Consider the following 26,600-nt stretch of genomic DNA (forward strand, 5'->3'; position numbering starts at 1 on the left):
AAATGACAACCAAAGATGATTTCTAAAAGTCACCTTAGAGGAGAATAAGCATCATAAAAATTAACAAAACTGTACTGTTTAGAGTCCTTATACATAGATAACTAGCTTCGAAAATTTGAGAAATTCAAAGAATTAGGAAATTTCTAAAAAGTTGTAAGAAGCTACGCAGTGCCACATAATGCATTCAATGAAACAGGTTCACATGGGCAAATGTGGAATAACTGGAATATTCTGGTCTTGTCAAGAAGTTTCAGAATACTTCTAGTTTTAATTGATTGAAGACTTTGATTTTATTATCATTTTGTTTTATAGCCATAAAACCTCATAAGTTACCTTTGAATGTATAATTTTTTCCTCTATTTTTCTTTGACGGTCATCTTCTATTTGCTTATTCAACTCTTCAATCCATTTTCTCTGCAGTTCTTGTTTCACAGCACTGAAAGGGTGCTTCAGCAGTACTGTTTCCTAAACAACAGCCATAAAAGCCATCAAAAGTTCAATTCTCTTTTTCTAATCACTTAATATGTGCAAATCTTGCCAAAGTAACTTATACAGATTTAATACAGTGAGGCATTTATCTGTAAGAGGAGCAATAACTTCAAATGAATTTGAATTCAAACAAATAATTAAGTAGATATATTCTGATTCTCAGAATCATATTTTAAATATATTAGAGCAGAGCGATATAATAAGATATCTAAGTGTAAGGAAAGGGAATTTTCTAATGAAAAACAGAAAATTCTTTCTCCAAAACAATTACAAGACTCAAAATTCAGCTGGATGCAGTGGCTCATCACTATAATCCCAGCATGTTGGGAGGCTGACATGGGCAGATCACCTGAGCCCAGGAGTTCGAGACCAGCCTGGCCAACATGGCAAAACCCCATCTCCACTAAAAAAAAAAATTTAGCCAGGTGTGGTGGTGCATGCCTGTAATCCCAGCTACTTGGGAGGCTGAGGCACAAATCACTTGAACCTGGGAAGTGGGGGTTGTAGTGAGTCGAAATCATGCCACTGCACTCCAGCATGGGCAAGAGTGAGACCCTGTCTCAGAAAAATTGTTTTTCAAAATTCTAAGTCTCTTTTAGAGGCTGAAAGAGTTATTAACAATTTAAAACAGATGACTGTTGTTTTACATTTGGCTTTGGAATACAACAAATATTGCCTTTAGGACAAGAACAAGGAGAATATAGAAAGATGTGTGAGAGCAAGAGACTTTCCCTATTGAATCATAGGGAATAATACTCTCCAATTCCACCCAGGTTGCTGCAAATGCTATTCATTCATTCCTTTTTATGGCTGAGTAGTATTCCATCATATATCTATATCTATCTCACAGTTTCTTCATCCACTCACTGATTGATGGGCATTTGGACTGGTTCCATATTTTCCCAATTGCGAATTATGCTGCTATAAATGTGTGTGCAAGTATCTTTTCCATATAGTGACTTCTTTTCCTCTGGATAGTTAACCAGTAGTGGGATTGCTGAATCAAATGGTAGTTCTACTTTTGGTTCTTTTTTTATTTTTTACTTTTATTTTTTGAGACGGAGTCTCTGTCATCCAGGCTGGAGTGCAGTGGCGCAATCTCAGCTCACCACAACCTCTGCCTCCTGGATTAAAGCAATTCTCCTGCCTCAGACTCCTGAGTAGCTAGGATTACAGTCACTGCCACCACGCCTGGCTAATTTTTGTATTTTTAGGAGACAGGGTTTCACCATATTAGCCAGGTGGGTCTCAAACTCCTGACCTCAGGTGATCCGCCTGCCTCGGCTTCCCGAAGTGCTGGGATTACAGGCATGAGCCACCATGCCCAGCCTAACTTTTAGTTCTTTAAGGAATCGCCACATTGTTTTTCATAGTAAGATCTGGTTGTTTAAAAGTGTGTAGCCCTCCCTGCTACCTCTCTCTTGGTCCTGTTTGTGCTACGTTAGATGCCTGCTTCCATTTTGCCTTCCACCATGACTGAAAGCTCCGAGGCCTCCCCAGAAGCAGAAGCCACTATGTTTTCTGTACAGTCTGCAGAACTGTAAGCCTATTAAACCTCTTTATAAATAACCCAGTCTCCAGATATTTCTTTACAGCAATGAGAAGACAAACTAATAAAATCCACGATAACAATCTATGTCATGTGAACCTCTGAAATTTGTTCAGAATTTTATAGCCTAGTAAATTATTAATTCTCACTTTTTACTTTGAATATTTCATCTATAGATTCTTCGGGGTTTCTATATATATGACTAATAACTACACTTTCATTTTTTCCTCTCCAATTCTTATGACTTGAAATTTCTTTTCCTTGTTATATTGCTTAGAACCACCAATACAAACAGTAATAATATATTGGCATCTTATCTCTTTTCAGAGACAGGGTCTTACTCTGTGGCCCAGGCATAATCATAGCTTACTGCACCTCTAACTCCTGGGCTCAAGTAATTCCCTCACCTCAGCCTCCAGAATAGCTAGGACTACAGGCACATCCAACCATGCTCAGCTAATTTTTTGTTTTTTGTGTGTGCTGTGGCGACAGGGTCTCACTATGTTGCCCACGCTGGTCTCAAACTCTTGACTCAAGGCAGCTACTCTTCTGCTTTGGCCTCCCAAAGTGTTGGGCTTATAGGCATGAGCCACTGTATCCAGCCCACAATTTTTAATAATGTATAATTTTATTGTAAGTGTGTCTCTTTTAAGCATCAAGTCTTTGGAATTTTCATACCTCTGCTTTTTAACAAAGGATTTTTGACTTTTCAGAATTGATTCTTGTTATCTTGCTATTACTATTTATCTTGATGTTTACTGTACAAACTATGTTGGCAGATACTCTTTATAATTATACTAATGGTTACTTTAGTTTTCTTTTTTTTGAGACACAGTCTTACTCTGTCCCCAGGCTGGAGTGCAGTGGCACGATCTCGGCTCACTGCAACCTTCGCCTCCCAGGTTCAAGTGATTCCCCTGCCTCAGCCTCCTGAGTAGCTGGGATTACAGCGGCGCGCCACCACACCCGGCTAATTTTTTTGTATTTTTTAGTAGAGATGGGGTTTCACCATGTTGGCCAGGATGGTCTTGATTTCCAGACCTCGTGATCCGCCCGCCTCAGCCTCCCATAGTGCTGCGATAACAGGCGTGAGCCACCGCGCCTGGCGAGTTACTTCAGTTTTCTACATTCTTTAACTTTTATCTGATTTTCACAATCATAATAAACTCTGCCTTTATGGAGAGATCACACAACAGCTAAACACTTTGCACAATATTCTAGCAAAGCAAATGCATAAAGAACTAGAAAGTTCTCCTTGTTTCCTTCCACTATCCTTCACCAGAGTGAGACAATACCAACATCCTGCTTTTCGTGTGTTTGTGTGTGTATGTATGTGCCAGTCTTTTAAAGTATTTCTTTAAATATAGATATGGTTATAGTATATGCATTATTCTGCAACTTCCTCTTTTCATTTCACAATGTCTTAAGAGACTTTTGTGTCAGCTACTCGTTACTTTTTAACCACAAAATTCTTGTAAACTGTTTTAATTTTGACACATTTTTCTGATCCAGAAATGGTCTTTAAGAACTTTTCTGCCGGGCGCGGTGGCTCAAGCCTGTAATCCCAGCACTTTGGGAGGCCGAGACGGGCGGATCACAAGGTCAGGAGATCGAGACCATCCTGGCTAACATGGTGAAACCCCATCTCTACTAAAAAAAAATACAAAAAACTAGCCGGGCGAGGTGGCAGGCGTCTGTAGTCCCAGCTACTCGGGAGGCTGAGGCAGGAGAATGGCGTAAACCTGGGAGGCGGAGCTTGCAGTGAGCTGAGATCCGGCCAATGCACTCCAGCCTGGGCGACAGAGTGAGACTCCGTCTCCAAAAAAAAAAAAAAAGAAATATTTGGGAGAAATATTTTATACAATTATTCAGGTCTGAGAATGTCTTTATGTTCTCTTTATGTATGAACATCTTGTCTAGGCATTAAATATTTTAGCCCCACTATCTATTAAACCTTTATAAATATTGCTATACTATCTACAGAGGAGAAATCTAAGATCACTTTGATTTTTGTTGTCATTTTCTCATATTTAAATGCTTGAAGAAGTATATCCTTATTCTTGATATTTGTAAACTTATTACCGTATGCATTCAAATTGGCCTCTTTTCATTCATTCAGCCTAACTTTCTTCTGGATCTAGAAAATTTTTTTCTATGAAACTTGACATATTATTACTTCTATTTTCTTCTTTAGGAAAGCCTATGATTCAAGATTGTATTTTTATAAGCTATTTATAATATCTTTGATACCAGATTTTTCATCTCTTTTGAAACTTCTTCCTATATTCTGGGAGTGTTCCCACAGCAATTTCTTCTTTTTCCTCATTGTAATTTAAATTTAATGTTTTACCAAGTATTTTTTCTTTCCTATGATTGTATGTATTGTTTTCTTCTACTCACCTTATGTTGGGCCTATTCCTGTACAAACACTTCCTGGACCAATTCAATTCCTTAAGATATGAGTAGATAAAAACTAAGTGAGTGTTTTCTTAAAAAACTCTTAACTATGCCATACGAGGGGCTCTTCCTAAACTTATATGACATGACAGAGGTGTATTTTGTACTATCCTTTATGTTTTCTTGCATTTCACAAATATATATAATATTTTTAAAAGTCAGAAAGTTGGCCAGGCACAGCGGCTCAAACCTGTAATCCCAGCCCTTTGGGAGGCGAAGGCAGATGAACTGCTTGAACCCAGGAGTTTGAGACCAGCCTGAGCAACCCTGTCTCTACAGAATACAAAAAATTAGTCAGTCATGGTGGGATGTGCCTGTAGTCCCAGCTACTTGTAAGGCTGAGATGGGAAGATTGCTTGAGCCCAGGGAGGTCAAGGCTACAGTTAGTTGTGACTGTGCCAGTGCACTCCAGCCTGGGTGACAGAGTGAGATGCTATCTCAAATAATAATAATAATAAAGTTGAAAAGTCAAAAAAGGAAAAGATATGTAGAATTAAGTTATGATTATGCATATATGAATATCTTAAGCATTAAGGTAGATCAAAGTTTATGTATCTACTCATCCAGAAAGCAAAATAGTACCAGAAGGATCCACATCAAACTCTTGCACTGGACAATGACCATCACTAAGATTCTACAAAAACACTTACAGAATAAATTCAGCAAAGTTGCAGTATATAAAATCAACACACAAAAAATAGCTGTGTTTCTATATACTAATCTATACACTAAAAAGAACAATTCTTCAAGGGTATTCAAAAATATTCTGGAGGAGGTTCCAAGATGGCCGAATAGGAACAGCTCCAGTCTGCAGCTCCCAGTGTGAGCCAACACAGAAGACAGGTGATTTCTGCATTTCCAACTGAGGTACTGGGTTCATCTCACTGGGGCTTGTCAGACACTGGGTGCAGCCCACGGAGCAGGGCGGAGCATCGCCTCACCAGGGAAGCGCAAGGGGTCAGGGAATTCCCTTTCCTAGCAAAGGGAAGCTGTGACAGATGGTACCTAGAAAATCGGGACACTCCCACCATAATACTGCACTTTTCCAACGGCCTCAGCAAATGGCACACCAGCAGATTATATCCCACGCCTGGTTCGGAGGGTCCCACGCCCACAGAGCCTCGCTCACTGCTAGCACAGCAGTCTGAGATCAAACTGCAAGGTGGCAGCAAAGCTGGGGAGGGGCGTCCACCATTGCTCAGGCTTGAGTAGGTAAACAGAGTGGCGTGGATGCTCGAACTGGGTGGAGCCCACTGCAGCTCAAGGAGGCCTGCCTGCCTCTGTAGACTCCACCTCTGGGGGCAGGGCATAGCTGAACAAATGGCAGCAGAAACTTCCGCAGACTTAAATGTCCTTGTCTGACAGCTTTGAAAGGAGTAGTGCTTCTCCCAGCACAGAGTTTGAGATCTGAGAACGGACAGACTGCCTCCTCAAGTGGGTCCCTGACCCCCGAGTAGCCTAACTGGGAGACACCTCCCAGTAGGGGCTGACTGACACCTCATACAGCCAGGTGCCCCTCTGAGACGAAGCTTCCAGAAGAAGGATCAGACAGCAACATTTACCGTTCTGCAAAATTTGCTGTTCTGCAGCCTCTGCTGGTGATACCCAGGCAAACAGGGTCTGGAGTGGACCTCCAGCAAACTCCAACAGACCTGCAGCTGAGGGTCCTGACTGTTAGAAGGAAAACTAACAAAGAGAAAGGACATCCACACCAAAACCCCATCTGTACGTCACCATCATCAAAGACCAAAGGTAGATAAAACCACAAAGATGGGGAGAAACCAGAGCAGAAAAGCTGAAAATTCTAAAAATCAGAGCGCCTCTTCTCCTCCAAAGGAACGCAGCTCCTCACCAGCAACAGAACAAAGCTGGACGGAGAATGACTTTGACAAGTTGAAAGAAGGCTTCAGACAATCGGTAATAACAAACTTCTCCGAGCAAAAGGAGGATGTTCAAACCCATCACAAAGAAGCTAAAAACCCTGAAAAAAGATTAGACGAATGGCTAACTAGAATAAACAGTGTAGAGATGTCCTTAAATGACCTGATGGAGCTGAAAACCATGGCACAAGAACTAAGTGATGCATGCACAAGCTTCAGTAGACGATTTGATCAAGTGGAAGAAAGGGTATCAGTGATTGAAAATCAAATGAATGAAATGAAGTGAGAAGAGAAGTTGAGAGAAAAAGGAGTAAAAAGAAATGAACAAAGCCTCCAAGAAATATGGGACTATGTGAAAAGACCAAATCTACATCTGACTGGTGTACCTGAAAGTGACAGGGAGAATGGGACCAAGTTGGAAAACACTCTTCAGGATATTATCCAGGAGAACTTTCCCAACCTAGTGAGGCAGGCCAACATTCAAATTCAGGAAATACAGAGAATAGCACAAAGATACTCCTCGAGAAGAGCAACCCCAAGACACATAATTCTCAGATTCACCAAAGTTGAAATGAAGGAAGAAATGTTAAGGGCAGCCAGAGAGAAAGGTCGGGTTACCCACAAAGGGAAGAAGCCCATCAGACTAACAGCAGATCTCTCGGCAGAAACTCTACAAGCCAGAAGAGAGTGGGGGCCAATAGTCAACATTCTTAAAAAAAGAATTTTCAACTCAGAATTTCATATCCAGCCAAACTAAGTTTTGTAAGTGAAGGAGAAATAAAATCCTTTACAGACAAACAAATGCTGAGAGATTCTGTCACCACCAGGTCTGCTTACAAGAGCTCCTGAAGGAATCACTAAACATGGAAAGGAACAACCGGTACCAGCCACTGCAAAAACATACAAAATTGTAAAGACCATTGATGCTAGGAAGAAACTGCATCAACTAACGAGCAAAATAACCAGCCAAAATCATAATGACAGGATTAAATTCACACATAACAATATTAACCTTAAATGTAAATGGGCTAAATGCTCCGATTAAAAGACACAGACTGGCAAATTGGATAAACAGTCAAGACCCATCAGTGTGCTGTATTCAGGAGACCCATTTCACGTGCAGAGACACACATAGGCTCAAAATAAAGCAGTGGAGGAAGATCTACCAAGCAAATGGAAAACAAAAAAAAGCAGCGGTTGCAATCCTAATCTCTGATAAAAAAAAAGACTTTAAACCAATAAGCTCAAAAGAGACAAAGAAGGCCATTACAACAAGAACAGCTAACTATCCTAAATATATATGCACTCAATACAGGAGCACCCAGATTCATAAAGCAAGTCCTTAGAGACCTACAAAGAGACTCAGACTCCCACACAATAATAATGGGAGACTTTAACACTCCACTGTCAACATTAGACAGATCAACAAGACAGAAAGTTAACAAGGATATCCAGGAATTGAACTCAGCTCTGCACCAAGCAGACCTAACAGACATCTACAGAACTCTCCACCCCAAATCAACAGAATATACATTCTTCTCAGCACCACTTCACACTTATTCCAAAACTGACCACACAGTTGGAAGGTAAAGCACTCCTCAGCAAATGTAAAAGAATAGAAATCACAACAAACTGTCTCTCAGACCACAGTGCAATCAAACTAGAACTCAGGATTAAGAAACTCACTCAAAACCACTCAACTGCATGGAAACTGAACAACCTGCTCCTGAATGACTACTGGGTACATAACGAAATTAAGGCAGAAATAAAGATGTTCTTTGAAACCAATGAGAACAAAGACACAACATACCAGAATCCCTAGGCCACATTTAAAGCAGTATGTAGAGGGAAATTTATAGCACTTAATGCCCACAAGAGAGAGCAGGAAAGATCTAAAATTGACACCCTAACATCACAATTAAAAGAACTAGAGAAGCCAGAGCAAACACATTCAAAAGCTAGCAGAAGGCAAAAAATAACTAAGATCAAAGCAGAACTAAAGGAGACAGAGACACAAAAAACCCTTCAAAAAAAATCAGTGAAACCAGGAACTGGTTTTTTGAAAAGATCAACAAAACTGATAGACCGCTAGCAAGACTAATAAAGAAGAAAAGAGAGAAGAATCAAATATATGCAATAAAAAATGATAAAGGAGATATCACCACTGATACCACAGAAACACAAACTTACCATCAGAGAATACTATAAACACCTCTATGTAAATAAACTAGAAAATATAGAAGAAATGGATAAATTCCTGGACACATACATCCTCCCAAGACTAAACCTGGAAGAAGCTGAATCCCTGAAGAGACCAACAGGTTCTGAAATTGAGGCAATAATAGCCTACCAACCAAAAATAGTCCAGGACCAGACGGATTCACAATGGAATTCTACCAGAGGTACAAAGAGGAGCTGGTACCATTCCTTCTGAAACTATTCCAATCAACAGAAAAAGAGGGAATCCTCCCTAATTCATTTTATGAGGCCAACATCATCCTGATACCAAAGCCTGGCAGAGACACAACAAAAAAAGAGAATTTTAGACCAATATCCCTGATGAACATTGATGCAAAAATCCTCAATAAAATACTGGCAAACCAAATCCAGCAGCAAATCAAAAAGCTTATCCACCACAATCAAGTTGGCCTCATCCCTGGGATACAAGGCTGTTTCAACATATGCAAATCAGTAAACGTAATCCAGCATATAAACAGAACCAAAGACAAAAACCACATGAATATCTGAATAGATGCAGAAAAGGCCTTTGACAAAATTCAACGGCCCTTCATGATAAAAACTCTCAATAAACTAGGTACTAATGGGACATATCTCAAAATACTAAGAGCTATTTATGACCTTACACCATATAGAAAACTTAACTCAAAATAGATCAAAGACCTAAACATAAGAGCTAGAACTAGAAAACTCTTAGAAGAAAATACAGTCTGATGATCAGACTTGGCAATGATTTCTTTGATAAGACACCAAAAACACAGGCAACAAAAGAAAGAGATAAAATGGACTTCATCAAAATTAAAGACTATTATCAAGAACGTGAAAAAGTAACTCACAGAATGGGAGAAAATAGTTGTGAATCATATATCTGATAAGGGATTATCATACAAAATATATAACTCCTACAACTCAACAACAACAAAAAACCCCGAAAAACCTGATTAAAATGGGCAAAGGATCTCAATAGGCATTTCTCCAAAGATGTGCAAATAGCCAATAAACATGTGGGAAAATGTTCCATATCAGTAATCATTGGGAAATGCACATCAAAACCACAATGATACCATTTCACAACCATTGGGATGGATATTGTCAATAAATCAGAAAATAAGTGTTGGTGAGGATGTGGAGAAATTGAAACACAGTTCACTGTTGATGGAAATATACAATGGTACAGCTGCTGTGGAAAGCAGTGTAATCGTTTAACACAAAATTACAAAATTAAAATTGGTAAAAATTTAACATAAAAAATTTAAAAATTACCATACAATCTAGCAATTCCACTTCTGAGTACATACCCAAAAGAACTGAAATAGGAACTCGAAAAGATAATTTTTACACCAATGTTCATAGCAGCATTATTCCCAATAGCCAAAAGGTAGAAACAATCCAAATTTCTACCCATGGATTAATGGATAAAGAAAACATGGTATATACATACAATAGATGTTATTTAGCATTAAAAAGAAATGAAATTCTGACACATACTACAGTATGGGTAAACCTTGAGGACATTATGCTAAGTGAAATAAGCCAGTCAGAGGCTTAGACAGGAGGATCACTTGAAACCAGGAGTTCAAGGCTGGAGTGCAACATGACTGCGCCTGTTCAGCCTGGGCAACAAAGTGAGACCCCCCCAACTCTTTAAATTATAAGTAGAACAAAACTTCATTAGCATTTGTTCTGTTGTCAGTCACTATTCTAAGCACTTTATATGCATTACCTCATGTTTTAACAATCAAAGCTTTGGTGACTGCCTACAATCAAACTTCTCTCCCTCCCAATTATATAAAGAGGATAACTAGATTATTCAAATAGTATAAATAGTTGTGGCTACAGCTGGGATTTCTGAAAACAACTGCTCTAAGGTATTTAAGAGTCTTTTTTGTTACACAGCAAATTCCTTTTCCCTCAGTAACATCTCTCCAATTTTGTACCACATTCACATACAAATACATAAAAACTGCATTTAAATAGTAAAAAAATGAGCCAGTAATCATACTCTTTTAACTCTTGGTTGTCCGGTCTTGGATACTGCATGTGTTTCATTTTTTAGTCCACCCATCACAAACCCCTACAACTTTTGTTTCCAACAATTTTTTAAATAACTTTACTGGGATTTTTTATTATTAAAAAAAAGATACACATGAGGAATAAAAGTAAAATTCTAAGTTCCCCAACTAACTGAATGGATCATCTCTTGGCCAAGGGGACCCAAAAGTGCCTTGAAAACTGAGTTCTTGGCCATGAGTGGATGGGGGAATCAGACACACCACATTATACCTCCTCCCTCCCTGGCTAACCACTATTTAGCCTAAAGGCTAAACAGAAACCAGCCCTTCAAAAGATGCCAGCACTGACACCAACCAACCACCTGATGCTTCTGGCCAAAAGGTTTGTGTCCTCTGCTTCGCTTTTTGATGTCAGAGGGCTGAAAACTCTACCCTTGGATCATGGTAACGCTGCCATTTATTGTACATGGGACCCATGAAGTGTCATAAAACTCAACTGTGTATGCGTGTTTCTCCTTTCATAAATATTCATGACTCCTCGTATAGCTTATTAAATATGTATATTCAGCCACTCCACTCAGCATAAATTCCTGTTCCCTTCCCCACCACCTTGAAGTTTTTGCCTCCTGGCCCGCCAAAGGCTATGCTTCCCAGCCTGTCAGAATGGCCATGCTGCAGGTTGCAACCACTGATGAGAAATACAGTTCTCCTTTCCAAATTCATGAGCCTCATCACTTCATCAGCTGACAAATACTATCATTAAAAAATATATACGAAATATTTTAAAACCTAAAAGTCACCTCAAATGGTTCTTTATTTGCATTAACAATCATGATATGGATTATCCCCAGATAATAAATGATCTAAAAAGCCATGCAAAGAAATAATAAATTATATATTGACATTTCAACTGAAAATTTGGCAACTGAAATTTAACATTTTTAGCATTACAGATTTTTTATTCTGATGTTGAAAAGTAAATAAGCCAACAACTGATCCTCACCAACTTCATGAAAACTTAAGTTTTAGCTACAGTTTTTAACGGTGTCTGCATACAACTTCTAAACTTTACACACTTAAAATTATCACCCAGAGCTACAGAATTTTCCAAAATGAGTTCTACCAAGACAACCTTATTGCCTTTTCAGTCAAAGTGCTTTTGGGATTGTGGGCAAATGCAATTCAGATTTCATTCCTTCTGTTAATGTAAAATTATCAACAGACAACAAAAGTATTCAACGTAGGCAAGTCAGCTCTACACGAAGCAGAACAGTCATGCAAAAAAATTAACTTGAAGGGGTTCTATAAGAAATTTACCTAATTAGGCCACAGTGCCAAAAATATCTACCACCAGAATCATCCCTTTAGGTCATCACTGCATTATTTTCAGAATACATTTGCTAAAATGTAAATGTTCACAAGGAGGAAGGGAAATAAATGTAAAAAAGAAATGAAGGCAAATGAAGCATAATACACTCAAGTAAAAATTAACTGATAACTAAAAATAAGGAGGACTTAAGATTCTCTCCTTCAAGGAAAATAGGTTAGAGGTCAAATACTAAAAGGTTTAAATATCCAAAGTACTGACACTTAGGACTTACCGCTAAAGTCTGACTAGCTCTAAGTAGTGAATGCCCCATCAGCTTGGACCACCATCACCTGGCTAGGAGACTGTGCTAGAATGCTTGAAGGGCTAGCAGAAGTATAAAAATCAATAGAAAACCAGTGACACTGTTTCTTTACCCAAAATTACCACAGATAAAATTTAAAAATCACAAAAGCACTACACAAGGCACACTTGGCATATGTGTGTATTTGATAACTAAACACTTACACATAGTTAGTGGCAGAGTTTTGTATTCACTTCAAAAACTGCAGACCTCCTTTATAAGACTCCAAAGGAGGTGCCTGGGAGTCTCTACACTCACCTAATGACAATGAGACAACTTAGAGAATGTAAATAGAGACCGGTTGAGGTCATAATTAAATTCAAAATAACACTGTTTTAAAATACCATTATGAGCCAGGCCCAGTGGCTCACACCTACAATCCTAGCTATTCAAGAGGCCAAGGTGGGAGGATCACTTGGGGTCAGAAGTTCGACACTAGCCTGGGCAACACAGTGAGACCCTGTCTCTAAAAAAATTTTTTTTTAATTAGCTGGGGATGGTGGAGTACACCTGTAGTACCAGCCATTTGGGAGGCAGAGGCAGGAGGATCCCTTCAGTCCAGGAGTTCAAGGCTGCAGAGAACTATGATTTCACCAGTGCACTCCTGCCCGAGCAACAGAGCAAGACCCTGTTGCTTTAAAACACACACACACACACACACACACACACACACACACCAAAAAACCCAACAATATGACAAGTTTTTTAAAATAGGCTGGGCGCGGTGGCTCATGCCTGTAATCCCAGCACTTTGGCACTTTGGGAGGTCAGGGCCAGCAGATCACATGAGGCCAAGAGTTCGAGACTATCCTGGGTAACGTGGTGAAATCCCATCTCTACTAAAAATACAAAAAAATTAGCTGGTCTTGGTGGTGAGTACCTGTAGTCCCAACTACTCGGGAGGCTGAGGCAGGAGAATTGCTTAAGCCCGGGAGGGGTAGGTTGCAGCAAGCTGAGATTGTGCCATTGCACTCCAGCTTGGGCAACGAGAGAAACTCCGTCTCAATAATAAGCTTTAAAAATAAATTCTGTAACCTGAACACTGCTTAGCATTTTAAAAATTGCAATTAAGATATCTTACCCTAGATTGCAATTAAGATGTCTTACCCTAGATTGGTCAAGAATTTGAAGTTTTTCCCATATTATTTTATCACTTTCAGATTTTTTCCAAGGATCATTCCATTTTTCAGAAACTTCTTTTTCTTTCTTCTTTAGAGCAACCTGTTCATCTGTAAATAATGTCCTTTTTAAAAACATGTACAAAAACTGTAAAAAAAGAACCACGTAAACAAATCATGACTTTCTTTTTTTTTTTGAGATGGAGTCTCGCTCTGCCGCATGACTTTCTTAATGCAGATACCAATACGGATCTAATCAAAACTTTCTAGGAAGAAGATTAACTCACAAAGTAGAGAATAATTTTTTAGGGACATAGAATAAGAAAAAATTTAATCAGAACCAAAGTTAAGTATGGTACAATTTCATTATCACAATTACCAATAAGGAGCAATTTTTTTGGAATAACGTATTTTATATTTTGTGAAATATCATGAGGTTCTAGTTTCCTGTAACGTTCATTCAATTATTATTAAGAGAATTAAAAGCTAGAATTCTGAAGTAGAGAACTATGGGTTAAAATTCAAGTTCAACAATTTCCTAGCTATGTGATTGTTAGCAAGTTGCTGGTAAGCTTTTTTTTTTTTTTGATATAGAGTCTCGTTCTGTCACCAGGCTGGACTACAATGGCGCGATCTCAGCTCACTGCAATCTCAGCCTCCCGGGTTCAAGCAATTCCCCCACTTCAGCCTCCCAAGTAGCTGGGGCTACAGGTGCACACCACCACACCCGGTTATTTTTTGCATTTTAGTGGAGACGGGGTTTCACTATGTTGGCCAGGATGGTCTCTATCTCCTGACCTTGTGATCCACCTGCCTCAGCCTCCCAACATGCTGGGATTACAGGCGTAAGCCCACCGCACCCAGCCAACTGCTGGCAAACTTTCTAAGCCTTGGTTTCTTCTATAAAATGGGGATAATAATAGTGTCTATCTCAATATAGGGCTTGGCACAAAGTAAATATTCAATAAATGTTAGCTATTATTTCTTAATTGCTGACAAGTAAAAAACGTAAAACCCTGGGTCTGACAGATATAGTCAAAACTAAACCCCCAAGCAACAGTTCTTTAAATACAAAATTCGATGATGTATAAATTTAAATTCCAAGAATGTTACTGGAAGCATGACTTAAATAGAGGTGCTTTACTGAGACAAGTTTAAAAAAAAAAAGTAAACTGAGTTTTAAAATAATTAAAGCATAAGGCCGGGTGTGGTGGCTCACGACTGTAATCCCAGCACTTTGGGAGGCCAAGGCAGGCTGATCACCTGAGGTCAGGAGTTTGAGACTAGCCTGGCCAACATGGTGAAACCCTGTCTCTACTAAAGATACAAAAAGTAAGTTGGGCATGGTGGCGGGCACCTGTAATCCCAGCTACTCAGGAGGCTGAGGCAGGAGAATCACTTGAACTCAGCAAGAGGAGACTATAGTGAGCTGAGATGGCGCCATTGCACTCCAGCTTGGGCAACAAGAATAAAACTCCATCTCAAAACAACAACAACAAAAATGATTAAAGCACAAAACATTCCGGTCATTTCCAAGTAGTTCTTTTTCTTTTTTTGTAGAGATGGGGTCTCGCTCTGTTGCTCCAGCAGGCAGATGTTGAACCCCCGGCCTCAAGCAATCCCCCACCTCGGCTTTCCAAAGTGCTGGGATTACATGCGAGCCACTCACCTGGTTTTGCTTATCTCTTTTTCTATGTCACCCATCCCAGCCAAGTTAGTGATGGCCTCACAAGACTTACTAGTTTTTCAACTAGAGTGAAGCCCATCTCATGCCTTTAGCATAGCTATTCTCAAGAAATACAACTGTTAGGTCACACATTTTGCAAACTGTGATATGCAGACTCCAAGTTTAGTCAAAGAAGTAATGGATATTTCTTAGTCACTAACGAAATTTCAAGACTATAACAGAAATCTATAATTTCAAGCAATTCTCCTGCCTCAGCCTCCCAAGTAGCCGGGACAACAGGTGCACACCACCACGTCCAGCTAATTTTTATATTTTTAGTAGAGATGGGATTTCACCATATTGGCCAGGGTGGTCTCGATCTCTTGCCCTCCTGATCCGCCCGCCTTGGCCTCCCAAAGTGCTGGGATTACAGGTGTGAGTCACTGCGCCCGGCTTCGATACATATTCTTTAACCCAATAAAACTATAATAAAGGTATAAAAGTTACCTACCTAGCTCTTTCCTCCACTGGGCTTTTTTTGCTTCCAACGAACTTCTATCACGTTCCCTTTCCCCCAGAGTACTGAATATATCAGCTGGTTTCCATTCATTCTCTCTAAGGTAAAACACAAAAGATAATAGAAACTGTATCATACATTTCTATACAACTGACTCCATAAATATTAAGTAATAAGCTTTTAAATAGCTCTAACTATTCAGAGTAACTATTTCACACACAAGTAAAGGAAAAGCAAAACCATATTCCAAAGATGACCACACAATAACAACAGACAGGAGTTACATACATGGCAATCTTTTGCTCACACTGCTTAGATGTCTCCTGATGTTCATTTAAGACAGATTTACTTTCAGCTGGGACAGATGAAACCATTTCAGTTTTTTTGAATAATCCCATAATATTCTCATCCTTTGGCTGATTAGAGATACTGTTTAAATGTAGACTATATTGACCTAGGAGGTAAAATACATGTTTTAAAATTAACACTAAATTACATCTATTATAGTACTTGACATACTGCTATACAGTTCTTACATGTCTTATACATTACTTAAATTAACTCTCAAAACAATCCTTGAGGTGGCTATTAAGCTTCCCTTCCCGTCAAAAAGGAAAAAAGGAAGCAGGGTGTGGTGGCTCACATCTGTAGTCCCAGAACTTTGGAAGGCTGATGCGGGCAGATTGCTTAAGCTCAGGAGTTAAAGATCAGCCTGGGCAACATGACAAAACCCCGTCTCTACAAAAAATACAAAAATTAGATAGAAGTGGTGGCAGTGCCTGTAGTCCTAGCTATTTGGGAGGTTGAGGTGGGAGGATGGGTTAAGCCCAAGAGGTGGAGGTTTCAGTGAGCTGAGATTGTGCCACTGCACTCCAGTCTGGGGAGCAGAGCCAAATCCCGCCTCAAAAGAAAAAAAAAAGGAAACTGAAGCCCAGAGGTTAAATGGTTTGCTCATGACCAGTCATACAGTTTCTTGTATCAAATAAGGAAGAAAACAAGCGAGCAACAACAGAAAACAAATCTCCATTTCTTCTTGCCAACATGCTTTTAAAAATAAAAACTGGCCGGGTGCAGTGGCTCACGCCCGTAATCCCAGCACTTTGGAAGCCCGAGGTGGGCGGATCACGAGGTCAGGAGATCGAGACCATCCTAGCTAACAAGGTGAAACCGACTCTACTAAAAATACAAAAAATTAGCCGGGTGGGGTGGCGGGTGCCTGTAGTCCCAGCTACTTGGGTGGCTGAGGCAGGAGAATGGCGTGAACTCGGGAGGCAGAGCTTGCAGTGAGCCGAGATCGCGCCACTGCGCTCCAGCCTGGGCAACAGAGCGAGACTCCGTCTCAAAAAATGAATGAATAAATAAAAATTATAACACAAATCACAATCTAAAGGGGAATAAATACCAATATCTTGATAAATACTCATTACCTTGACATTACTTTTCTTATTTAGCTGTGAAATCAGTGGAAAACCTTTTCATGAATTGACTCTATGTCCCAGCCATAATACCAAAATCAGATGTTTTACAGAGGGCTCATGGGCTGGCTCAAAAAATGTTCTGATTTCTTTTGAATGTGCTAGTTCTCCCATTGAAGAGAAAGCATACTTAATATGAATGTCTACATGATTAGGCAAATTCTGCTTTTAACTTTGTTGATATGGTCTCTCATTATGCCTAATAAGCAGGTTGTTGCCAGAATTTTAGCCCTAAAGACAAAATTCAGCTCCCTCATTTTACCAAGAATAATCTATAACAAGAGAGTAAAGAATTCCATCTTGAGTATCATGGGAATATACAGGAGTTACTGGGTCCCCAAACCATTTGTGGGGCTTCTCCATGTGAACTGTTAATTTTTTATTTATTTCACTATTGCCTAATAAATTTTTAGATATTTCTATTGTCTTCATATTCGCAATTCCTTATCCCAAAGTGGAAATTAGAAGGCTTTTAAAAACATGATACAATGCCAAGACTTGTGAAAGAGAAAGCTTGTAACACTCTACTGTTCCTTCCAAATCTGTGTTAACTTTGTTTTTTAAAAAAAGTACTGCCAATTCTTAGCATGGAATGCAGCAGCCAGGAAAGCAGTGTTTTTCAGCAACTCAAGTCAAATAGTCATAGTAAAGTTTCCTTAATTTTCACTGGAAATACCATAATGGGTTTTTTTCTTAACAATGTTTCATATAACTATTTTAAATATGAGTAAAGCCTCCTATATTCTAAAATAAATATGTTTTTTGTACTAACATTTTTTTCTAAAATCCACAGAAACTGGGTTTCTTAATATTCTGAGCACTAACCTTAAAATATGGCACAACTATAAAAATAATTTTGCACATCAGAGAAAGTCCTCTAAAAGAACAATTATTTTAATAGATTGACAGGTTAAATTAGAATTTAAGAGTCACAGTTACATAAAACCCAATGAATCTGACATTCTAAAATACACATTGAAAAAATCAAAATTCATGAAAACTTTATAAAAATCTTACTTTTTGCCTCCTTTCCATTCTCAGTCAGGGAAAGAGATCTATTTCCTTGGTTTACAGTCATCAAAATCTGTTGTAGTTGGTCTTGTGTTAGACACACCAAACTGCTCTTCATGTTTTCAGCTGTGATGTGTTTTTTGTGAGGCTTCTGTTTAGCTACTAGAGATGTATTTACGGTGTTTCTAGTCTTCTGTATATTAGGGGTTGCAGGTGAAATCTCTTTCTGGATATGAAGACAGTCTTTATCTACACATTGTTTACATAAATCCTTAATGGATGAAAAAGTCATTCCATTTTTTTCACCTTTTGCCTGTGATGTTTCTGAACCAACTGTCTTCTTTTGCAAAAGCTTTTCACTTCCTATACAAGTATCTTGTGTTGATTTTAGAATGTGCCCAGTTTTTGTTCTTAAAGGACATTTTGCAATCTTGGTCTTATTTCCCATCTGTTAAAACACCAGAAGCTTATTCTTTATAACTGTCCAAGAAAAATCAACAATTATCTTTATTTATATGATCTGTGATAAATCAGTCCTCTAAACTTTTTTCCATTTTGCTATTTAGGTAATATAACCTTAAGAAACTAACTCTTAATACTTCCAAATCTTCATCAACAACTAGAAATTATCTTACTTCAGGAACTTTTATTATAGTTGTTATAGGACAACTCCACTATACTCCAGCTTTGAATCTAGTGTCATTAGATTATACCACCTACATTATCTCTTTTTTTTTTTTAATTAAAAAAAATTTTTTAACTACTTTTTTTTGACACAGCGTTTCACTCTGTTGCCCAGGCTGGAGTGCAACAGCACGATCTCAGCTCACTGCAACCTCCACCTCCCAGGTTGAAGCAATTCTCCCGCCTCAGCCAGCTGAGTAGCTGGGATTACAGGTGCCCACCACCACGCCTGGCTAATTTTGTATTTTTAGTAGAGACGGGATTTCTTAGCCAGGCTGATCTCGAACTCCTAACCTCAGGTGATCCACCCGCCTTGGCCTCCCAAAGTGCTGGGATTACAGGCGTGAGCCACCATGCCCAGCCATTTTTCATTATTATAAAGACAATGTTCAATGGATTTGTTTAATACCACTTGACTTCACAATTTATATGGGGCCAGGATCCCAAGACCAGAACAAACCAGAGAAAAGTAACATTTTAAAATATAAAATGGGGACCGGGTGCAGTGGCTCACGCCTGTAATCCCAGCACTTTGGGAGGCTGAGGCAAGTGGACTGCCTGAGGTCAGGAGTTCAAGGCCAGCCTGGTCAACATGGTAAAACACCATCTCTACTAAAAAAAAATATACAAAAAACATAGCTGGGCGTGGTGGTGGGCGCCTATAATCCCAGCTACTCAAGAGGCTGAGGCAAGAGAATTGCTTGAACCCAGGAGGCGGAGGTTGCAGTGAGCCAAGATCATGCCACTGCACTCCAGCCTGGGCAACAGCAGCGAAACTTCATCTCTAAAACAAACAAACAAAAAATATACATATAAAATGTGCTACCTAGCACTAATATTACAAATACCTTTTAGTATGTCACTGATTCTCACATGCAGACAAACTCATAAAAATTTTTTTGTTTTATAGTTCAACTAATCTTTGAGACTATTTTAAGTGTAAGAGTTTTAGAATCCATTATTTTAATAAATTACTTATGATACTGGACTATGTGTAGTTTCCCATTTCTCTTCCTATAAACCTAAGAAATTACACAAGTAACCAAGTTTACTTCATTACCATGGACTGAAGAAAAATGTAGGAGAGGCTAGGCACAGCGGCTGACACCTACAATCCTAGCACTCCGGGACGCTGAGGCAGGAGGATCACTTGAGCCCAGGAATTTGAGACAAGCCTGGGCGACACAGGAAGACTCCCGTCTATACAAAAAATTTTAAAAAATTAACTGAGCATGGTGGTGTGGGCATGTGCCTGTAGTCCTAGCTACTTGGGAAGCAGAGGCAGGAGGATCCCTTGAGCCCAGGAGGTTGAGGCTACAGCGAGCCATAATTGTTCCACTGCACTCCAGCCTAGACAAAGAGAGAAAGCCTGTCTCAAAAAAGAGAAAAAAAAAAGAAAAAAGAAAAATGCACAGATTTTGATAGAATTAGGAAAGCACTTTGACCACATATATGTTAAACTGGATGATAATGAGATAGAGTTCAGCTGTGTTTAAAGAACATACTATGGAGATTACAATAATTCAACCAGTGGGAAATGGGAAAAAAGAAAAAAGAGACTTTTGGTGTTGTAGTAACTCAGGAGCTTACCCCATTAGAAGGAACAAAGAAAAGCACAATGCAGACAGAATTCATGAATAACTTACAGAAAAGAGAATTCAACATCTAGCTGCCAAACTGTGAAATTTGGGAAACTAAAAAACAAAACAAAAAAGGAAGAAAATACTACTGATTTTGGTGTTTATAGTCTGTAAAGACCAAAAAGAAATGAGAAGGATCTCTGTAACCTCTATCAATATGGGAAGATAAACTTCTTGAAAACAATCAATACAGAAAGGAAACTTAGGTTGCATCAGTATTTTGAAGTCCCAAATGCAATGGGGATAAACCCAAACAATTTGCTTTAAAGCAGTAAACAATTTAGGCTCAACATTAGTTGAGAACATATTAGTTACTCTAAAAAAAAAAAAAAAATCCTAAAACACCTCTTGACAGCTGATAGAACTTTTTAATTAAAAATTAAAAGTCTAGTAATCAAAAGTCCAAGACTAGTAACTTTATTATAGGCCTACCAAAAATCCAAGACTAGTAATTCTGTTCATTATAGGCTTATAAAAGAGATCTTCAGATGTTCTGAGTTGGTTAAAATGACAATAAAATGTCTTCACAAATGTGGCTTCTGTAACAAACCAGCCTGGAGAAGATAAAAATCAACCATTACAAATAGCTTTTCATCTAGGAACTTGATAAAGGCCACTGTATTTGTGAATGTGTTTCAAATAACAGCAGTTAGTTGCAATTTTTAATAGGGAAAGCGGTAGGAGTAACATACAATCTGTAGTCTGTGATTAGGGGAGCATACAGGGTATATAACTATATGATAGAGAAAGAGAAACAATTTTATATGTAGCTTGGGGAATTGTTCTGATCATCTTCACCTATTTATTGATGGATATTTTGGGTACTCCAGCAACTTCTTCACCTTGATTAAACCTGCAAGTAAAGCCATCAAGGGCTTAGAGTTGAAGGGCAAAGTGGTATATCATCCAAACTGGGTTCTATCCACAGACAAGTAAAGACTTTAAGACATTGCAAAGACAAAAGAAAAGGGGGCTGTAGTAAATTATGGAAGAGGAGAAGATACATTCCTACTGATATTAATCTAAAAATTAAAAAAGAAATAGGTAACAAGAAAAGTACAAGTATCAAAAAAGTTGGCTTTTTTTGTTTTTGTTTTTGTTTTTTGAGAAGGAATTTTGCTCTGTTGCCCAGGCTGGAGTGCAGTGGCGCGACCTCGGCTCACTACAACCTCCATCTCCAGGGTTCAAGTGATTCTTCTGCCTCAGCCTCCTAAGTAGCTGGGACTAGCGCCACCATGCCTGGCTAATTTTTGTATTTTTAGCAGAGATGGGGTTTCACCATGTTGGACAGGCTGGCCTTGAACTCCCGACCTCAGGTGATCCACCCACCTTGGCCTCCCAAAGTGCTGGGATTATAGGCGTGAGCCACCATGCCTAACCTCAAAAAATTTTTTTAATGATAATTCCAGCCTATGCAACATAATGAGATCCCATCTCTACTAAAAATTTAAAAAATCAGCCGGACATGGTGGCTCATGCACACGGTCCCAGCTACTTAGGAGGCTGGAGGAGGAAGATATGCAGCCATGATTATGCCACTACACTCCAACCTGGGTGACACAGTGAGACTCTGTCTCAAAAATTAAAATAAACAAAGTGATAATGTATTTTGCAGAAGAAAAGCACAATAGATTCCTGATAAGGGAAAATAATTTAAAAGGAAAACTACCCTTAAGCTCAAGTGCAACCTTTTAAAGGAAAAAGCTAAATGCATGCTACAATTTGTGAATTAAATTTCCCCTTTGGTGTTGGGCAAATGGAATTTGAGTATGAAAAGAAAAAACATTTGCTTAAAGTCTGAATATCTATTTTTAAAGATCTCTGGAGCTGCACTGTCCAGTACAGTCCATTATCCATTAAATTTCATTAAAATTTAAAGGAAATTAGAAATTCAGTTGCTCAGTCATACTAGCTACATTTTAAGTGCTCATAACTACACATGACTAGTGGCTTCCATATTCGATAATACTGACTTTATTAATGAACACTTCCGTTAATACAGACGTTTTACTGAATAGCACTTATCTAGAGAAAGAGGGTCTGTTGGGCTTTTTAAACCTAAAATAATTCAATTTCTGTGAAAGGACCAATCTGAAAGCAAGAAAATAACTTCTCACTATAATTCCAAATTCCTCAGAACACTTGACATTTCCCTGGAATTATTTTCTAACCACTGTAAAGAAAACTGCATTTTACATTCCAAAACAGGTCAGGTCAAAGTCATATGGCTTACCTTCACAGAAATTTTTGATTTATGTTCTACAAAAGAAAAAAAAAATTACTAAACTGTCCACCAAAAACATACTAAGGTGGTCATGCAAGAAAACTGTAATTAATATTATTGTAAGATTTTAAAGTGGCAACATTATCCTCGAAAGCACTAACTTTAGATCTTCACTGAGTGTTCTTTCCCAATCCAGTTCAAGTATTTACTTCTATTTTATTTTTGTTTTTATCTTTCCAAGGAAAAATATAAACAGAAAAAAATGCGAAGGAGAAGATAGCAAAGTACACTGAGATTAAAAACGAATACTAAAAGTGGCTTTAGCATTTTACTGTGGTCTTACTATAAACTTTTCTCAAATGATACATTCTTTACGTGCAAAGAACATAATCACATAAATTTCACTTGTATTATTCATCAGGCAATAAGGATATTTGCTATATGCAAATATAATGAACACGCACTATACTGGGACATTAAATGTTATAAGTTCGAATACTGACAGTAGTAAGCAGTGTTATAATCCGACTTGGCTAGAAGTAAATTTGAAGAAGTTTGAGGAAACAGTTTTTTTCAAAATATTTAAATATCACTCTATTACAAGCAAAAAGTCTGTTGAACTAATATAAATTTTATGTACGAATTTAAAATTTAACATTTCAGATTTCTGTAACATAACATACCATATGGAGACAATATTAGCTTGGTTTTTCCATCCAGTAATTCAGTTTCAAGCTTTAAACCATCTCTGCAATAAAAAAAGAAAGTTGTCTCTCATTGTTAACAAACCGCAACATTTTAAATAACCAGAAATGTTCATTTGAACCTTGACAATAAATCCATTATTTTGAATTTATGCAGAAAATCTTGTACACATCAAACCAGTCTTTTTATTAAAAACGTTTTGCAATCCAAGATAAAACCCACAACTACAGGGAAAATTCTTGAAACTCTTCAATAACACAAGCATTGTTATCATTAACTTGAAACCTCATTTTGTTATTGGTAAACTATCAATTCAGTTATACCACCTTTTTTTTTTTAATAACTCTAGACTGGAAAAAATAATGCTGTTACCAAAACGCCTCACATAAGTTAAAGGAGCAAGATATATTTAACCACCATTCATTAGTTTCATAATTAACTCATGACTAACACATTCTATGGAGTGCTGGAGCATCGAAAATGACTAACACCACCATCAAGTTTAGTAACTGCTTGAGCAAAGAGTACCACTTTGAATATTTCAAATAATACATATTGATATTTAGTAGGATGCTTTATACGTGCATGTCAAAAGCAAAGGCATAAAGTAACAGCAGGCACTGCCAGCAAAACTTGAAAGTCTGTTAAGGTCCTAAAATTCCACTGAAAACAAAAATGGCAGCCCATACATACAGTCCATAATTCAGAGAGAGAAAATTAAATCCAGCAAGCCATTCAAGGGAGAGAGAGGCTGGGAAAGGTCTGATTAGGAATGCGAAATTTGCCGTGCTGCTCAGGTAGAGGAAATCAAATTACCTCAACTTAACTATTAAAGGTAAAACACTGGAAAGAATAGGTTTTACGACTTTCCCTATTGCAGGGTTATGAACAGATCATGTTTATGTTGGTGAAACCTCACCAAGAAAGAAAAGACCTTGAATGGTAAAGTATCTTCAATGACGCACTACACTGTAATCTCCTTAAGGGACACGCTATCTTATTTATTTCCATATCCTCAGATTCTAAAACATAATAACATTTGCTGAACGATGTGTACTTAAGTGAGAGTTTGGTGGCTTTTCATCTTCTTAAAATATCAAACCTGCGAGTGATTAAGACCATGCACCAGTCCTTTTTATTTATTCACCCCTACGTACGGAGCGCCTACTAGGTGTTAGGCACTGGTACTACATCGATTTCTTGAGAAGCCTCGGTTCCCCGCCTCTTGCACCTAAAACTAATCTGGGCGCTCCGACATTCTGCAAGACTCCAAAAACAAGGTGGCGAAGAACCCGGGGCGTGGGCCAGGAGTCCTCCCCAGGAGCCTCCACGCTTCCTCTAACTGTCTCGTCATTTCTCTCCTTTCCTCCTCAGCTCTCTTCCCTCCCCATCCTGAGGTAAATAAGGGACCGAAACGGGAATCACGGGCAGTTTTAATGCGAGTCATTAAGTGAAAATGCAAGGTCTGTGGAATCGCTAAGGGCCGACTCGTCTACCTCGCTCTTCTACCCGAGAACTGGGCTCTGTCCCTCTCGGCGGCGCAGATTGGGAACGTTCTCCGCTAAAGGCTCCAAGGGACAACCCAGATACACATGGCCCCCCTTTCCGCTGACGGCCACCTTCCTTACCCCAGCTTACCCCAAGTTCATGGCCTGACCTCACACTTTCTCCACAGAACGCTCCAGCCCCTTGTGTACGTCGGTTGCCGCCGCCGCTCAGCAAGCGCTACGCTAATTGGATATAGGGGTGCCGGCGAGCTGAGAAAGTGGACCAATCAGGATGGGGCATGCTGGCTGGTGCGCTGAGCTGGGCCGCGGCTCCCAGGGCGACGGCTGCGAATTCTGATTGTGCCGTTTCCCTCCGCGCCGCGGAATTTGGCCTGACCCGGCTTATGAGTCTAAGACTTCGGTGGCGGAGACCTGGCGCTTCTCGCAACTGTAACCTTGCAAAAGGCGCGCGCGCGCACACACACATAACACACACATACACACCCTTTTTTGGGTCACCATTTGAAAGTAAGTTACAGACCTTGTAACGCTTAACCCTTTAACATTGCAGCATGTATCTCCTAAGAATAGATGTTCTCCTATGTAACAACAGTACCATTATTATACCTAAGATCATTAATTTCATGATAGTATCTAATTTCCCTTCCCGATTTAATTTCCCCCACTTGACCTAAGAGTATCTTATAGGCGTTTTATTTAGAAAGCCAGAGCCAATCAAGGATCACACATTACATTTAGTTGTTAAGTATCTTTGCACACACTCTTTCCAGAAAAAAACAATGAAAGGTATTAATTATTAAATGCTTGACAAACTTTTACTTTTTTTTTATTGTAATATATGTGTTAAAATTTGCTATTTTTTGCCATTTTCTTTTTTTTTTTTTTTTTGAGACGGAGTCTCGCTCTGTCACCCAGGCTGGAGTGCTGGGGCCAGATCTCAGCTCACTGCAAGCTCCGCCTCCCGGGTTCACGCCATTCTCCTGCCTCAGCCTCCCGGGTAGCTGGGACTACAGGCGCCGCCACGTCGCCCGGCTAGTTTTTTTTTTTTTCAGTACAGACGGGGGTTTCACCATGTTAGCCAGGATGGGCTCGATCTCCTGACCTCGTGATCCGCCCGTCTCGGCCTCCCAAAGTGCTGGGATTACAGGCATGAGCCACCGCGCCCGGCCTTTTTTGCCATTTTCAGGTGGTAATTACATGATACAATGTTGTGGAATACACCAGTATGTTTTTCCAAAACCTTTTTAATACCCTTCAATAAAAATTCTGTGCCCATTAAGCAATAACTTCCCATTCTCCTCTCCCCTCAATCCTAAGAAACCTCTAATCTTATTTCTGTCACTAGGAATTTGCCTATTATAAATATTTCATGTCATAAAAGTAAAATCATACAATATTTGCCCTTTTGTGTCTGACTTCTCTCATGTAGCATAATGTATTCAAGGTGCATCCATGTAGTATGTATCAGAGTTTCATAACTGTTTATGATTGAATAGTATTCCATTCTATGTATATATATACCACAGTTCATTTACTCATTCATCCATTGATAGACATTTGGGTTGTTTCCATCTTTTAATTATTGTGAATAATGCTGTAGTGAACACTGATGTACAAGTATCTGTTTGAATCCTTATTTTCAATTTTCTTGGTATACACCTAAGAGTGGAATTACTGGGTCACATGGTAATTCTATGATTAACTTTTCGAGAAACTGCCAAAGTGTTTTCATAGAAGTTGCAGCATCTTACATTTCT

General features: G+C 38.9%; 1 protein-coding gene across 17 annotated transcripts in view; it reads right to left on the minus strand.

Annotated features, from left to right (window-relative positions):
• The window catches only part of CCDC66 (coiled-coil domain containing 66), a 53,615-nt gene extending 28,544 nt beyond the window's left edge, over positions 1-25,071 (minus strand). For 6 of the 17 annotated variants that reach the window (XM_023201178.2, XM_023201132.2, XM_023201119.2 and 3 more), the window contains exons 1-8: positions 24,974-25,071; positions 23,314-23,378; positions 22,640-22,665; positions 18,089-18,530; positions 15,885-16,050; positions 15,591-15,694; positions 13,403-13,524; positions 334-465 (exon numbers count right to left, since the gene is read on the minus strand). In XM_023201178.2, coding sequence (XP_023056946.1) covers positions 334-465; positions 13,403-13,524; positions 15,591-15,694; positions 15,885-16,050; positions 18,089-18,530; positions 22,640-22,665; positions 23,314-23,378; positions 24,974-24,984 — 1,068 coding nt within the window. In that variant the 5' untranslated portion in view covers positions 24,985-25,071. Of the gene's footprint in view, positions 1-333; positions 466-13,402; positions 13,525-15,590; positions 15,695-15,884; positions 16,051-18,088; positions 18,563-19,826; positions 19,945-22,639; positions 22,666-23,313; positions 23,379-24,973 lie in introns of those variants that run through there. The other 11 variants (XM_023201169.2, XM_023201195.2, XM_023201149.2 and 8 more) reach the window with 11 other exon arrangements.
• Between the last annotated feature and the right edge of the window lie 1,529 nt (positions 25,072-26,600).

The sequence above is a fragment of the Piliocolobus tephrosceles genome, chromosome 2, assembly GCF_002776525.5.
Source record: "Piliocolobus tephrosceles isolate RC106 chromosome 2, ASM277652v3, whole genome shotgun sequence".
In the NCBI taxonomy this organism is placed as follows: Eukaryota; Metazoa; Chordata; class Mammalia; order Primates; family Cercopithecidae; genus Piliocolobus; species Piliocolobus tephrosceles.